Here is a 17,087-nt window from a genome sequence, read left to right on the forward strand (position 1 = left end):
CGGATATGTCTTCTTTATATCATGGGCAGAGTCAGACGCGGTCCATCATGCAGCTGGGTTGGACTCTTCAGACCTTGAAGGCGGGTCGCGTTCCATGGCAGCACGTTCGTGCCAGAGAGATCTTTATCTCTTTTAATTTGACTCGTCAACAACAACTGATGGCTAAAAAGGAAGCAACATATGTTATGTTAAATATTGAGAAATTAGAGAAACTGCCTTTCACTGTAGCTGAGATTCCGTCAGCTGAATGGTTGATTCATGGGGTTATTAATTTGCCTATCTCTACTTTGCAATTTACTTCGTGTTTGAAACACATTCCGGTGGGAAGATATGAACTATTGGGAGACAGTTACATACACGAGGTGTGGGACCTTCCCTTTCAGTACAGATGTGTTAATGGTTTGAAGGAGGTTTTTCTTAGCGGCAGCGAATGCGAAGCTTCTGTCAGCCATTCAATGGTTTGTAAACAGCTGTCCTTGCACGGGGCGTGTAACGCTTCGATTGCTAACTTAGCTTGTTATCTGAAGGGAGTTCCAGTCCCGGTTATTAAAAACACTTTCCAGGTGCTTTCTAACGGCAGTTACATTGTTCTTAACAGCGAACGCTGCTGTGGCATGCGTGCCGGAATAGTTTACATCGTCGTTGTCAACAAGGCCGTTACGTGCTGCGGGAATGTGTTGTTTCCCCCCACTCAATTTAGGGAGGTAGCGGACATCTGGCCTCATATTGCTACTTCCAAGGTTGATTTCGACAAGTTGAGTCGGCTCAAAGCTTTATTGTTTCAAAAGCATGTGGCCCTTACATCTGCTAGCGAGACCTACGCACTTCAGGTGGCAAGGTCATCGGCGGAGATACAGTCCCTTTTGAATACTAACTTTCCGAATCACTTCGGTGAACTTGTGGGACGTATATTTAATGCATCCAGCACTGCTGGTGTTGCACATTTTTTCAAAGTCGTTGGTGTTGGTTTCGCTCACACCTTCTCTTCCATATTCGGTTTGATACCTTCGGCTATACATTCTATTTTCGGAAGCATTTTTGGGGGTTTCCCGATTACTTTGGCTTTATTGGCTGGATTCTTGCTGTTGTTGCTATTTTTTCGCAATGGCTGTCCCGTCACAACGAGATCCTGTATTGCTGCTCCCGTCAGTGCAGCTGTGTCGTGAACGCATGATGCAGCATTTTGGAGCGACACTCCTGGGACATTTGGAGTGTGACTGGTCTCTGTCATTCAGACCGGTTTTGGATTGTGTGCAACCCGTGTTTCGATGCCTTTGGTGCTCGTTTGAACATGCACTGGCTCTCTGTCTCTCATTGCAGCGCCCTCCAATGGTCGATACTGATCTGTTGATGTTCCCGATTAGGGCTCATTCCCAGACTTGTGCACTACGGATGCGTTTGCTTCGTGAGGCAGTTTATGAGATTCCCTTCCTGGAGGAAGATGGTATTGTCTCTTTCATAGGCCCTGCACGGGGTGCCGCCCTGAATGGTTTTGGGGCTTTGGATCACACCTGCTCCATGGTACTTTGTGACGTGGATCTTCAGATATTGACATATATCGAAGTGGAGGAACTCCTGCGTTCTATTGCTTCTATCTGACGATTGGATTTTTACGAAATTGACACTATATTGAATTTGGCTTTATGATCACATGTTACCTAAATTTATGACTTTGTTGTCTTCTCACCTTGTCGAAATAATTGTTTTGGGTATTGTTTATATTTAGGGCATCCTTTTATATTATTGGAACCACTTGCTACCGACAAGGGGAGGGTGTAGTGTGGTTAGTTTTACGTATTCATTGCGCTTTAGCTTCAGGCTTTAGGCCCTTGTGCATTTTGCCCTGAATATATTTTATTAATTTGCTGACAGCTTAGAGCCTCTGTGCACTTTGCTCTACATACTTTTTATTAGGCTTCGTACTATTATTTTTCAAATAGCCAGTTCTACGGTGTTGTTTTTTATTCATATCATACTGTTTTGCTTACTTCAGCACTGGAGTTCTCCATAACATATTTACTCTGTGCTTCAGTCAAGGATACAGTCTGGTACATTGCCGATAGACGTGGTAAGAGTTTAGACTTGGCATTCCTGCGTAGGGACATTTTGTGATCACGATGACATGTTAGTTATAAAATCACTTCCTTGTCCCAATACACGCAAGAGGGAGATTCCGACCAGGGAACCACAACTTGACGATGACTGCCTAGTTGCAGATGCTGAACCAAGATCACAGGTCTTTGCTCAGGTATGAGGGCTGATGTATCCACAGTGATTCTAATAGGCAAGCTAGAAGCTTAACATGCTGTGCTCTAGACAAAACAAGCAGAGGGAGAGTAGAAACTGTTTGACAATATGATAGATTTGTTTTTATGTTTTACTCTCCTGGTAACTATTACAATCCTACTGTGTTGTATCGTTCTGGTTATTGCGGCTCACGCCTTAATATCTAAAATACAGTCGTTTTATTAAAACATTATATAAAACTTATACTGTCTTTGACATTTGTATATGAGATCATATTGGAAATAAGAGAGTTGGTTTTGATCTGAGTAACCACGACTTCCCTGAGAAGTTCCAAAGATGTCATGCGCTCGGCTGCCAAATCCTTCCTTCCACATGGGAGAAATGGGGCACTGCTAGTTAGCCGGAGCAAAAAACGGATTTAGGGTGACAGAGTTCTTTACACGTGGGTCAGACTCAGTCCCCCACACCGTTATCGATCCTGCTACCTAGAAATCCAGTAGTCTCATTTAGAATAATGAGAGCCCACGTGACAGCACCATTTAGTAAATTAAATGTGCCAATTAGGTGTAGGCCTGTCTCACCATGTTTGAAGGAAAGAGCACACGGTAAAGCAGTGGTAAAGTGCACAGAATCCTAAAGCCAACATAAACAAATCCAGCAAACAGCAGGGGTGAAGGCAAACAGTTTGGGGGAATACCACGCCAAGGCTGCCATGTCTAAAAGTATGGCAATCAATAATTGTGAACTTACCTAGGGGTTCTCTGAATGATTCAGTAGTCGAAAATGTGTTTGTTGATATTTGCCTATTATTTCTGGGTTGTATACTTTCTACAAGACTTGTTATGATCCACTGTGGATCAGTTGATATTAGTACAAGAATATTCCCGAACCTAAAATGTAGAAATTACCATTTGATGACCCGAGACCTTCAATAGGATGCCCACAATTTCTAAAACGAGATGGAGATTTTAAATTGGCCAGATAAACATAATCATTAGCAATTATTTATAACTAGTCTTGCTATTTTATAGGTAATGTGTAACCATTTTATGAGTTGTTAGATTATTTTGTCCCAGTTCATTTTATGAGTTTTTGGATTCCATTTTCCCAGTCCGTCAAGATGAAAATTCCATGTATCTTTTAAAACTCTTCATTTAATCAAGCTTCTTTGATATTTAGTTTTTTGTCCATGCAATTATATTTTAGGCATTCAGAATGAGTCACGTTTAGATGAAATCTCATAGTTCTAGCTTCTGCTGATGCCAAGGCAACTGGAAATTAATTTCTTACTGCCAACAATCATCTCCATACCAAACATTTAAAATGCTCAAGCCAACACCCTGTTTGTAACTTCAAAATGCCTGCGTCATACGTGATCATATAATCTATTTTTAACCACAGAATTTCAAAAACAAATTCCATTACCTTATTGTGCTATTCCTGGCCTATTTCAATCAGCGTAGTGCCAAGCACAATACAATTATTCACACTTGGGAGGAAACTATATTTAATGTCAAGTAACCCCCCAAGCTTTCATCCCAGAGACCATAGTTGTGTCATATTATTGAAATACTCCAAGAGAACATTGTCATCTGACTGATATAAGTTTTTCAAAACCATGTCACCCAGATGTGTTAATGGTGCTACCTCTTTATTCATAAACATAGGCAGGGGGGATCAAAATGTTAGGATAGGTGCCTCATTTTGAGTGCCCCATATTATTTCAATATGTGTAGTGCACAGGAGCGGCTCCTCCATGAGAATGGAGGAACATTGCCTCACTGAAAAAAAAATCAGAGTAGCTGAAAAATAAAATATTAATAAGGTTTATATATTACCATTTTATTTTTCAGCTACCCGTCCTGAACTGAGTGTCAGGACGAGGCGGGGCAATTGCTGCTGAGAGGCAGCAGGGAGCTGCGCACTATGTTTAAAGTGTGCATTTCCCTTTGGCCGGTCGTCTGGTGACGGCCAGCCTGACGTACACACTTTAAACTTCTCTAACACAGGCCTCCATTGCTCTCAAGAGTGCTGAGAGAGGCTGCTCCCTCCAATCATGATGCTTCTCTCATGCAGCTCAACACCATAAGAGCAGCCCCAGGATTGGGAAATGCAGATCCTGGGTATGGAGTTTCGAGTAGAGAAGACACCAGAGAGAGGAGGACATGATGGCAAGTCAGTAAAGTAAGTGCCTTTTTAAAATTATTATATTAAGCCACCCATATTTTGCCAGCCCCACCACCCTAAATGCATGACAGCCACCACTGGTAGTAAATTGCAGTACCACACATTTAGGAATTTTGAGTTGCAGAGATTTTATTGCACCCGGTAAACACAAGGTGCAATAAAATTCACTTCCACTCGAAACGTTTGGCAGGTAAAACCTGTCAAAAGCTGCCAAGGGACATATTCCCAGAAAATATCAGGCCATGCTTATTTCGGTGCTGTAAACACTGAAATATGCATTTTTTCAGGAAAAACATATAATGCAGGATGAGTATTGCACATTATAAAATCCGACCAACTAGGTGGCGGAATTTACGTGTATGACAAAGTCCTGCAGAAGAGGGGCGCAGTGTTCAGAAATAACTTATGGGTTTAAAGCACCTGCTTCAGAGTTCCTTGTGTGTCCAGCAGTTTCACTACTGTAGTAAAGATAAATAAACCTAAATCTACTACAGAAGTGAAACTTAAAAAATGTTAAGATAACGTGGGTGATTAATATTCCTGCTGGAAAGAGATGGGACTTTTGTCTCGTGGCAGTTTTGACTCATCATAAAGTAGGGCAGAGGCATAACAAGCCTGGTGCATTTGTACCATGCAGATCACAGAACTATATTTTATGTGGGTAGCTCAGTGGGTTACGGATTTTATTACAGAGATCCTTTTGTTATATGAAGTTCATAAATTACTATCCCGACATAGGACAGTGACCTATGAACTGTCATCAAAGAGCTGATTGGAAACTGCATGGTATAGGTTATAACGTTATGTTTTTTCCCCAGTCTTTCATTATCCTACTGTTGCCAAAAAGGGTTCCTTTGGGTAGCAATGCATTCGGATTAGTAAAGCCAACCCCAACCACTGTGATTCAGTTTAAATTCTGAGTTTGTGCTTCTAAAGACCAAACAGTTTTAAAATATACGGCCTACTAGTATGGATGTAATGTGGTTCCTATTCCTTGGGTTCCTCACTGTCTTTTGTAGCATTTTCTATAGACTCATTTACAGACGTATGATTCATTGTCTCTGTATAATCTGTGTTTGATATAAAGTGCTTTGACACTACACTGGTATGAGTAGGGCTATAAAGCAAATGAGGTGCAGGTGTGAGAGGTGCTATGAGGAGATGACGGACACAGTCGGATGGTAGTAGTGAGGGAATCCGAGGAAACGGAGGTAATGGAGGAGTGTGCCAAAAAAAAAGATTTTCCCACCGGGCACCAGTAGCACTAAAACGGACCTGACGTAGAGGATTGCATTTCTGACATATGTCAGTACTTGGCCTAGGTGTTTTGACTTTCAGACTCTTTCTTTTACCAATGGTCGGAGCCTTGGTGTCTGCTTTATATGTTTACTGAAGTACCCCCATGTTTAAAATGCATTTTATCAGTATCAGATGCTGTCTACTAACTGTACATCATATTCAAGTTTACAGTAGCTTACAAACGAATGTATGTGCCTTAATACTGAATCCATAGAAAACAAATTAGAAAAGAATACAAAGATGTTAAGTAGGCCGCAATGTGCATATACACAAAAATGTGTATTCCTTTTTTCATATCTTCTAATGCTCCTAAATAAAGGACAACTCTTCAGATGGGTGATTTCTGAAATCTCACTTCAGTATTGTAAAAAGTGTGTTGGGTGGGTTCACGTTGATAAGAGAGTTAAATGTTTTTGAAAATATACCTCATAAATGGAAAGTCTTTGTATTTGTTTACCAGAGGTGTTTTATAATTGCTCACTTTCCTCTAGAGGAGGTTAAAAAACTGTACAAACATATCATTTGTAGCCTCTTCATTGGAGTGATGGTCAGAGCTTGGCAGGGTCTCCCAAAGATGTAATGGAAAAACACGTTTTAGTTTTTAAATTCACCACTATTTGACCCAAAGAATCTCCCAGTGGGCTTATCTAAAATGTGTATGACACTACCAACACAGAAATTCTCGAATGGGACATACCCATAGCCCCAGTCTATGAAGGACGTACTGTTGGCTGATCTGAAATGTGAACGACACTTCAACAAAACAATGGCAGAAGATGGCTGACTCATAGCACCTTTATGTGGCTTATATTTTTCTTTTTGATTGAACAGCGAGTCCCTAAGTTTTTTAGGAAGGGTTGAAAAGTAGTAAAAGCATTTGCAGAAAGTGCTACCCTAAGGGTGTAGATCAGGGCAGTAAACTAGGAATACCAGGTGGCACGTAAGGAATGATGGTTATATATAACTGGCCAAAATAATACAGAAGGTGAGTGACGAGAAACTGAGGCCCAGATTTACAAGAATCTGGCGCATCAGTACTGATGCACCAGATTTTTTGCACCCCTACCCCACCTAACAACACCAAGGGTGCACTGTACTAACAGTATGGTGCACCATGGCTCATGTTAGGCCAATAGCATCAACATTTATGATGCTATTGTGGCACTTTGCTGCACTAGCGTCAAGCATTTTGATGCTAGTGCAGCAAAGGGCAAGGAGGCCCATTGATTTCAATGGGTACGTCCTTTTAACTCCTGCTTTGAGCAGGCATTAAAAATGACACAAAAAATGGCACAATAAAATCTTGTAGCTTTCATTAGGCCATTTTTGCGGGCCTCCTAAGACCGGAACACCCCCCTTCCATACATTATGACAGGCACAGGCATAATGTGGCACAAGGGGTTGCAAAGAGGAGCAATAAATGAAATGTACCACTTCGGAAATATGGCACAGCGTTCTTTGCCTCCTTGAGCCACATTAGCTTTAAAAAATGATGCTAATGTGGTGCAAGGAGGCGCTAGGGCCTTGTAAATCTGGCCCTGAGAGTTTTAGTTTGTGATTATTTTCTCTTGTTTTCCTGATTGCTCTTGTTGGTTGGTAGTATTAAAGAATCCCTGCACTATTCTGAGTCTCAGTGTTGTTAATGCACATTTCTTTCAACTACCTCTTGGAAAATATTCATTTTAGTAGCTCAGCTAGCTTATGGTTTTCTATTTAAGGGCGCAGCGATCCACTTTTCATACTTACCTGTCAGCTGCACAGCCATTGCTTTATTAAATCGTAATGTGTGACAGCTTGAAAACTACTCTTATCCATAATTTATGTTTCTTTTTAATCAGAGAAGCCCAGAAGATTCTGAAGGAGTTGACATTCCGGTGGCTAATATTACACCAGCAAATATTTCAGCAGTAAGGGAAAGTAAGTGAAAGAATTAAAAGGTAAAGCAACGTTTAACACAGTAAAGTGCTAATTAACAGACCTGTAGCGATTAAAATGCTGTAGGTAAATTTAGAACACATAATAATGCAGGATCTCTTGTTTTCAGAATCCTATCACCATTGCAGTACCTCTCCATTCGATTGATACGATTAATTGATTTCCATACCTTCCTGTAAACATGTTGTGACACTTTCAGCTCCACAGTGTGTCAGGGCTATGTGTGAAACGATGGGGGGTGGGGAGGGGGGTGGGGGGAGAAAACCGTTTATGTAACAAAAGAAAAATAAAAGATATTAGAGTTTAAAATGCCACAAACGCATTTTTAGGCAAGTTTCTTTGTATGACTTTACATTTGCAAAGGAGTAACAGTAAAGTATTTGTCGTTTTGTACATCTGTTTGCACTGTTGCAATTCCTAGCAAGTGTTCCATTCCTCCATGTTTGACCAGCTCTTCTAGTATGGACCTTCCTGCCTGATGTCATGTACCATTTCTAGGTCTGTTGCCTAACTGCCTGGTCAGAGGGTGGGGTAGTGAACTCTGCTCTTGTGGACATCTATCTGTGGTAATGCAACATATGCAATATATGAAAAAGCTAAATCAAGCACATAGGCCCGTTTGTGTTTTATGACTTGTGTAGCCCCTTCTCAGTTTCAAACTGATGAAAGTACTGTATCAAAATATATTAATGAGCTTATGAAGCAAAGTGAAAATCTGTTCCTAGGTACATTCGGCTAGCATTGGTAAATAGTCCTGCCAAAAACTGTTTTTTTCAATAAGAGCTATAAAACGCACATTGATTGTTAGCAAGTGTCTAATCTACCCCAAATAAGGAAGCATTTCAGAATAAATATTTCCACAGATATATGAAAAATACATCAAACCATTCCATTAAACATATCACTTCTAGTTGTTCATTACTTCTTCTCCTTGTGATGATATGGTCAAACAAAGGCAAATTAAATGTTTACATTTTTCTCATGTAACAATTTCATATTATTATTAATACAATATAATATAGTTACATTCACAAATACACTGACATGTTAGAGAGCCGTTTTCTTCTAGATTCCGATCTCAAATTAAATGTGTGGGTGTTTGTTCAGACAGAATGTCCAATTCCTCGAAATATTCAAAAACAGTCCAGCTTGTCGTCAATATTATGAAAGAGCTTCATCGTCTTACAATTAATGATGTATTTTCCGTTTTGTAAGCAAGATCTGAGAACCTTGTTGCAGACTCCCTAACAACATTTCACGTTCAAAACAAACATTGGCAATGCCAAAATGTCGTACTTTAAAGGAATGTTGAATGGTATGATAAATCGTTTTAAGTAGATAGCATGGGAATTGATATGTACTTGTGAGGAAGCAAGGAACAGTAGAATAATAATTGTGTAAGTGAAAGGTTCAGGTGACAGTTGCACTGTCAACCAAGACCTAAACTCTATGTAGGTTAATTACTACCCTCCTTCCATATGAGCTGCTGCCAGAGAAAAGCAGCATAAATGATCTAGCTAGCTAAGACACTTTTATAGCATTCTAAGGTTATGTATGTAGCTGGATAGATAAATAAAATATATCCACTGTATGAATGGGAAGCACTTTTTGGTGGAAGCACACAACATTTGCACAATCAAAACATGTACTTATTGTTCCCAACATGAAGGCAGAGCCACAGCCCCTCTCTTGTGATGCTCACATAATTGTCAGGCGACGGCTGCGTTGTCCAGCCAATCAAGTAAAAACCTGCAATTCCACATTGTTTATGTAACAAGAAAGGATAGCATGTTGCCACAGGCTGTTTGTCTGTTGTGTTCTTTATGGCCCCACATGAGAAGAATGCACTCTTTTATGGATCAATGATGCATCTCCCACTAGTTTTGCAGAAAGATCATTCCAAAATGCAAACTGTGTGCACAGTCAAAGAGTTAATGAATGAATGTTAATACATTCAGATTTATGTGTTGAATATAAATACCAATGTGGTCCCCATCACATATATTTGCAAGCTAAAAACAGAATAGTTCTATCAAAGCAGTAAGCGCTGGCTCTAAACACAAGCACCAAAACTAAGGCTCAGATTACAAGACTGCAAGACTTGCCCTCAGAATGAAGAATATTCATAAGAATCAGTGTTTAGGCACCATTTCCAAAGAGTTTATGTGCGAAATGTGTCAGCTTTAATATTGGTGTGGCATCTCCTATTTTCACATGAGTCAGGATTATTGGTTAACTCTTAATAAGGGCAAAGGTAAATTGAGGCTAATTCACACAGGCATTTTCAGCATGAGAAGTACTTTAGTAGTACCACTTTCAATACTTACCTTATGTTATCCACAAATATCTTGCCAGAGTTCTCCACCACAGACCCGTATTGTCTCTCATGTGTGAAGATGGCTGCCATGAGTGTAGTGATCTCCTTACACAGAGGTCTCCATTTTAGTAGTAAATTTGGGTGGACCAAGCAGGATTGGCTGGAAAATTAGGACACTAAGGCCCAGAGTTACAGGAATCTGGCGCATCAGTAGTGATGCACCAGATTTCTTGCACCGGTGTGCCATATTTACAATACAGCGCACCATGGTGCACGTTAGGCCAATAGCGTCTAAAAAAAAGTCACCTAAAATGGTGCAATGAAATCTTGTAGATTTAATTGCGCCATTTTTGCGGGCCTTCTTATGCCAGAACATCCCACTGGCATATATTATGCCTGGCACAGACATTATTTGTGTTATCCACAAATGTCATGCCAGAGATCTCCACCACAGACCCGTATTGTCTCTCATGTGTGAAGATGGCTGCCATGAGTGCAGTGATCTTCTTACACAGGGGTCTCCATTTTAGTAGTAAATTTGGGTGGGCCAAGCAGGATTGGCTGGAAAACTAGGACACTAAGGCCCAGAGTTACAAGAATCTGGCACGTCAGTAGTGATGCACCAGATTTCTTGCACCGGTGTGCCATATTTACATTACAGCGCACTATGACGCACATTAGGCCAATAGCGTCAACATTGTTTATGCTATTTTGATGCATTGCTGCATTATTGTCAAAGATGTTGACGCTAGAGCAGCAAAGTGCAGCGAGGCCCATTGACTCCAATGAGTGCGTCCTTTTAATGCCTGCTTTGAGCAGGCATTAAAAAAGAAACCAAAGATGGTGCAATGAAATCTTGTAGATTTAATTGTGCCATTTTTGTGGGCCTTCTTATGCCAGAACATCCCACTGGCATATATTATGCCTGGTGCAGACATTATTTGTGGCACAAGGAGTTGCAAAGTGGCACAATGCATGCATTGGGCACATTGTAAATATGGCGCAGCTATTTTTGCCTCGTTGATCAACATTAGTGGAAAACAAATGACGCTAATGTGGTGCAAGGTGGCACTAGGGCCTTGTAAATCTGCCCCTAAGTGAGGCAAATTGAACAAGAGTTTAGAGCGGGACATGCCAATAATAAAAAAAAACACTAAAGAGTAGGACAATGGTAATTTCTGAACCTAAATCTACTACATTAGTATCACTGACAAAACAGACTCAAACCTATTCCAGCTAAGCATTGTATTAAGTCCAGCACCACACATTTCCAGTCATTACCACTTTATTACACTCATATAAATCATAGGAGGCAAGGAATAACACTAACAGCCCGTAAAATTAAAATAAAAGGAAACATATTTCTGAAAATCAGCAAAAATACATTTAATTAATTTACATTAGTTGTTTTATTTTATTAGAAACTTACAAGTGTCCACAACATTTTTAAGTGCAAGTAAAATAAGTCAAATATTGTAACATGGCTTCAAACACATACAACACACCCATTACTGCAAGGGGAAGGAGTGAACCATCAAAGCGCCACCATACCAATCAACTAGTGAAACACATTACAATAGGAACTAGTCAGACACCGCATGCAACATTAAAAAGCAAGTAACAAACCAAATACATTTGTTTCACTATGTTAATGAATATCTTTGTTGTTTGAGGATAAATTATTTTAACAGGAGAGAAAGGGTGCAGGAGAATAGAGAGTATTTACTAAAAGACATGTTACTGAAAGGAATGACTTTGTTTACAACAAAATCTTTTATCTAAGTTTTTGAGTAAAGTAGAATATTTATCAAACAGTTATGCACCACCATTACCAATGTGTACTGTGACAATTTGTACTGTTGAGAAGTCATTTATTGGGAAGGGCAGGTTTGTCCATACACTTAGTAGGAAGGCTACAATCACATATATGGTCCAGTCTGGGTCTCAATAAATTAATCTGTGCTCAACCATTGGTAGCTTGGCTCACGAGCAGTCTGACTTTACTTAGGAGAGAGGTGTGTAAAGCACAACAGTAAATAAGTAAGACACGACAAACATTAAAACTCCAACACCAATTCTTAAAAAGAGGAAATATTTTTATCTTTGAAATTACACCAAAACAACAACCATCCAATGTAGAGAGAACTGGAGACATGAGTTTTTAATAATTAAATGGAAAAATGTGCTTTCTAATGTCTGAAAGCAATAAGCACCAAGCATGGACATGTGGTCGTGCTTGACCGGGATAAAGTCAAAGTTTGTGGCCGACCATGATGCAGCCCAAGTCAGATACACTGAGCAGGAGGCCTTGGTGAAAATGTTACCTTTGGACTTAGGGCCCGTTTTGGAGTTTGGCAGGTGGGGTTACTCCGTCACAAACGTGACAAATATTCCATCCACCATATTACGATCTCATTATATTCTATGGGAATCATAATTCAGTGAACAGGAAAACCGTTGCGTTTGTGAGGGAGTAACCCGTCCACCAAACTCTGAAGCATGTCCTCTGTCTTTTTGGTCTTGCAGCGTCCACAAATCTGATCCAAGGTTCCCGAATGCACCTGGTCCAATCCCTAAAAGTCCTCTGGGCTGTGGTCAGCGGTCTCTTCTTGCAGGGAACTTTTAGTCACTTTTTACCTTTGCACTTGTTGCTTAAAGGGAGTCCACTCCTGGTTCTTTAGAAGCAAGGCAAAGTACTTTTTGAGGTTAAGCCCAGAGTGTGCAGCTGGTGCAGGCCTTGTGGCTGTAGTCCTTCAGGTGCAGATCAGGGGTTCAGCAATGCAGTCCTTCTTCTGATTTTCTTCCAGTAGGGATCTGAGTTGCTGGGCAGCTCTTCTATATTTGTGCAGGTTTCTGTACTGGTAAGCTGGGGTGCACCCCTGACTAACAGGATGCAGGGTGCCACCTCCTGTGACTACTACTTCCTGTGAAGTGTGGCATATTTCAATCCCAGAAAGCACTGTTTCTTAAAAATTCAAGCTGGAGAACATCTCTCCTGGAGTTGCAGATCTGGCTAAGTCTAACTTTCCTTAACGCTCCTCTTCCAGCTCCACTCTTAATCTAATTACCTGGGCTCCCATCATCTGCCTAGAGGTGCAGGAAATAGGGGAGGTCTGTTTTCTGTCCTAAGTGTCTTTCTCTCCTTTGAAGACCAGTTTGGCCACCCAGCCCCCTTCCTTCTCCGCCACCTGCTGTTACAGGTCTCAACTCATCAGTTGCTTCATTTGTCTCAGCCCAGGCAACATCACATCTCTTTAAGGTAGTGTAGCTCAACCTGCTAAAGGCGGACCAATCAGGAAAGACTACTATAGGGCTGATTTTAAGTAACTTTTAGAAAGAGTTTTAAAACTCTTTCTCTGTAATAGTTATATTAAATCTACCATTGGCAAGTAGTTGGATGTATACTACCTACTACTTTGATATTTTAAATTATATTTTTAGCCTTCTCCTATCAAAAGTAAGACTTTATTCATTTAAAATATAGCCATCCAAAGTTAGCCTAAGGAGCTAATGCAGTACAATGGGGAAAGACGATACTGGTGGGTTTTCACTCACCAGGACTTATATATCAACTTTTATAATGTCCCTGCTTATAATAACACTGTACCCTGCCATTGGGGCACTTAGGCCAGACTTGTACTAGGAGGGTTTTCAATACATGACGTCCTTCTTGACCTAAATTAAGCCTTCCTCTTTTTATCGGTCAATACATCTCCATCAATGCTTTCTTCCACATTTACCTTTGAAGTGGTAGAGTCATCGGAATAGGCAAAAATAGAGGCAAATGATTCAAACCCTCCATTATTTGACATGCATGCAATTTTAGTTGCTGTCAATGTCTCTTCACTTCAGTCTGAATGAAGTAAAAGTAATGTAATGATATAATAATAATGTAAAGCAGTTCATAAATGCATTTCTTATGATCAAGTGATGATGTTTAAATCCCAAACTCACATCAAAATAGGAGGTTAATAATAAGGTAAACCCAGTATATACTAAAAATCTCATCTCACCCAAAAATGTGCATTGGCAAAGATCACGTGAGCATGTAATGACGACTTCTAACAATTAAATAACGCTTAGCACAAGTACCAGGGAGGAAGTTGGTGGTGCAGCACAATATTCATTGTTGTGGATAGCAAGTATTTCAAACACGTCCAATGTTGGGCGTTGATGTGGTGCATGAGTCTTTGTGTGTTGTTTTCCAATGGAATTAGATATTATTGTAAAGATGAGGAGTGTCAGCGTTTGAACAGTGTCAATCAACAAGTAGGCCTGTGAATGTCATGCTGCAAAGCATGATGTATTTGCCAATCACAACTGATAGGAAAGCACAGTGAAGAAATCCATGGTGAAAACAGCAGAATTCAAATGATTGTTGCACTCCACACGTCGTTGGAGTAGTTACGATTAATGCCACCCATGTTAATAACCAGATTCACAGCAACAGCAGACAAAACAGGAACCAGATTGCCAAGGTGACTTTGGGTGGAAAGCGTGCAGTAATGCTTGTTACCAATGAAATTATGAAAACGCCTCAATTTTCCATGTTTTTTTAATTGGACTTAAGGTCTACAGATGCTACAGGTTACGTAGGTGTACTTTAAGTCATTTTAAGTGTGATGTGTTGTTAGCAAATTTAATATGGTGTTAGATAGGAAAGCATACTTATGATGCCTATCTATCGATGAAGGATAGGGGGAAGACTGTTGAATTATTGCCTGGCTTTACAGTGGAGTACCCTGGAACAGACAGGCAATGTAGAATATCAGGGTGCACGGTGGTGAGGACACATTGTTTGAGATCCAAGTCTGCCTTCAGGACAAACATTTTTAGATGTATACTGAAGAAGTTGTCCTTCAACTACCGGCTCTCAGGCTGCCATATTTTCTTAAGGTTCCCCTTGGTAGATGCCTCCATCAACAATGCATTGCCCTAGTGTATCACCTTCTGCTATATGGCTAACGTCTCTCCTCAACTGATAGTGTATGGATGCATACAATAAAGTTCATTGGTATGGTTAACAACAGAGGCACCTACAAGGTCTACCTCTTCCTTAGTGAACTTCCTCTTCGTCATGAGTGGGGATGCCTATATCTTGGAAACTGTAGGTGTTCTGTTGCATCTTGTTAATAAGGCAGTCCAAGGGAAAGAGGACAGAAACTAGAGTGTTCTATATTTGTTTAATTAGAATGTTACTGAGCATCAGGTGTTCGTGTTTTAAATCATATGTGTTAGACCTGACAGCCTTAGGGTGGTCTCCCCTAATTTTTTGCCTGTCTCCCTCCACTTTTTGGATACTGTTTTTGCTGGTTTCAGGACTCTGTTCACTTTACCACTGCTAACCAGTGCTAAAGTGCTTATGCTCTCTCCCTTAAAACATGGTGACATTGTCTCATACCCAATTGGATTATTTAATTTACTTACAAGTCCCTAGTAAAGTGCACTACAGTTGACCAGGGCCTGTAGATTTAACGCTACTAGTGGGCCTGCAGCACTGATTGTGCCACCCACATAAGTGGCCACTTAACCATGACTCAGGCCTGCTATTGCAATGCCTGTGTGTGCAGTTTCACTGGCACTTCAACTTGGCATTTAAAAATACTTGCCATGTCGTAAACTCCCCTTTTTCTACAAATAAGTCACTGCTAAAGTAGACCCTAGGTAACCCATAGGGCAGGGTGCTTGGCAGGTAAAAGGCAGGACAGGTACCTGTGTAGTTTATATGTCCTGGTAGTGTAAAACTCCTAAATTGGTTTTACACAGCTGTGAGGCTTACTTCTTTCATCGGCTAGGGCTACCCTAATATACTGTTTGAGTGGTAGATTCTGATCTGAAAGGGGTAACAATGTCATATTTAGTATGGCCAGAATGGTAATACAAAATCCTGCTGAATGGTGAAGTTGGTTTTAATATCACTATGTTAGCAATATCACTTAAAGAAAGTGGGCATTTCTCTGCACTTAAATCCTTCTGTACCTTATAATCCACGTCTGGCTGGGTTAGTTGACAACTCTCTTATGCATTTCACCAAGACAACCCCAAACATAGGGTGCTCAGTCACACCTGCACACATCTGCATACTGAATGTGTGTACCTGGGCTGGGAGGATGGAGGGCTTGACACTTACATGTCAAAGGACACAATGCCCTGCCCTCACACAATGGACTGCCACACCCCCTACTGGGACTCTGGCAGACAGGAAGGAACTGAAACTGAAGGAGGACCTTGCGCACTTCTAAGCCACTCTTTGAAGTCTCCCCCACTACCCAGGGCCTCTGACCCTTCCAACTCAGACACTTCTGGACAAGATACCACTATTGAAGAAACACTGACTGAGAACCTGCAATCTGCCAAGAGAAGCTGCCTGGCTGCCCAAAGGACTCACCTCACTGCCTTGCTGTTGCCCTGCTGCCTTGCTGCCCTCTGGCACTGCTGTGAAGTGCTCTCCAAGGGCTTGGATTGAGCTGGCCTCCTGTTTTCTGAAGTCTTAGGGCCAAAAAGACTTAGGTGGTCATTACAACCCTGGCGGTCGGTGTTAAAGCGGCGGTAAGACTGCCAACAGCCCGGTGGTAATAAATGTGCAATTACGACTGTGGCGGAAACCGCCAACAAAGACAGCCACTTTAACCCTCCGACCGCCACGGTGGTACAAACAAACAGCTTGGCGGTCACTGCCAACAAACAGGCGGAAGACAAAGTACCGCCCACAGTATCACAACCTACCAATCCATCACCTTTTCCGGGGCGGATTCACCGCGGACGAAAACACGGCGGAAACAGGAGTTTGAAGGGAAAACTCTCACCTCTACACACCCCACGAGGAACCAGGACACCATGGAGCCGGAACTCCAAATTCTTCCTGCAATAGTCTTCCTGCTCCTCTACCAGGAGCACGAACGCCAGCGGGGAAGACCACAGTGAGTACTGCACCTACGACACAGGGGAGGGGGGAGGGAAAAAACAGGGACACACACACGCAACACCCCCACCCTCACCCACTACAACACAAACACTAATACATATTTATACATAATAGTTACACTCCCAACCCCCCGGAAGAATGGAAAGACAAAAGAAAATGAGTGTAAGCATTGTAATA

General features: G+C 41.2%; 1 protein-coding gene across 1 annotated transcript in view; it reads left to right on the forward strand.

Moving 5' to 3' along the window:
- Positions 1 to 17,087, forward strand: part of SLC39A12 (solute carrier family 39 member 12) — a 340,836-nt gene that overhangs the window by 282,300 nt on the left and 41,449 nt on the right. Inside the window, exon 10 of the mRNA XM_069211762.1 lies at positions 7,572 to 7,650. Coding sequence (XP_069067863.1) covers positions 7,572 to 7,650 — 79 coding nt within the window. The remainder of the gene's footprint in view (positions 1 to 7,571; positions 7,651 to 17,087) is intronic.

This window comes from Pleurodeles waltl, chromosome 10, assembly GCF_031143425.1.
Source record: "Pleurodeles waltl isolate 20211129_DDA chromosome 10, aPleWal1.hap1.20221129, whole genome shotgun sequence".
NCBI lineage: Eukaryota > Metazoa > Chordata > Amphibia > Caudata > Salamandridae > Pleurodeles > Pleurodeles waltl.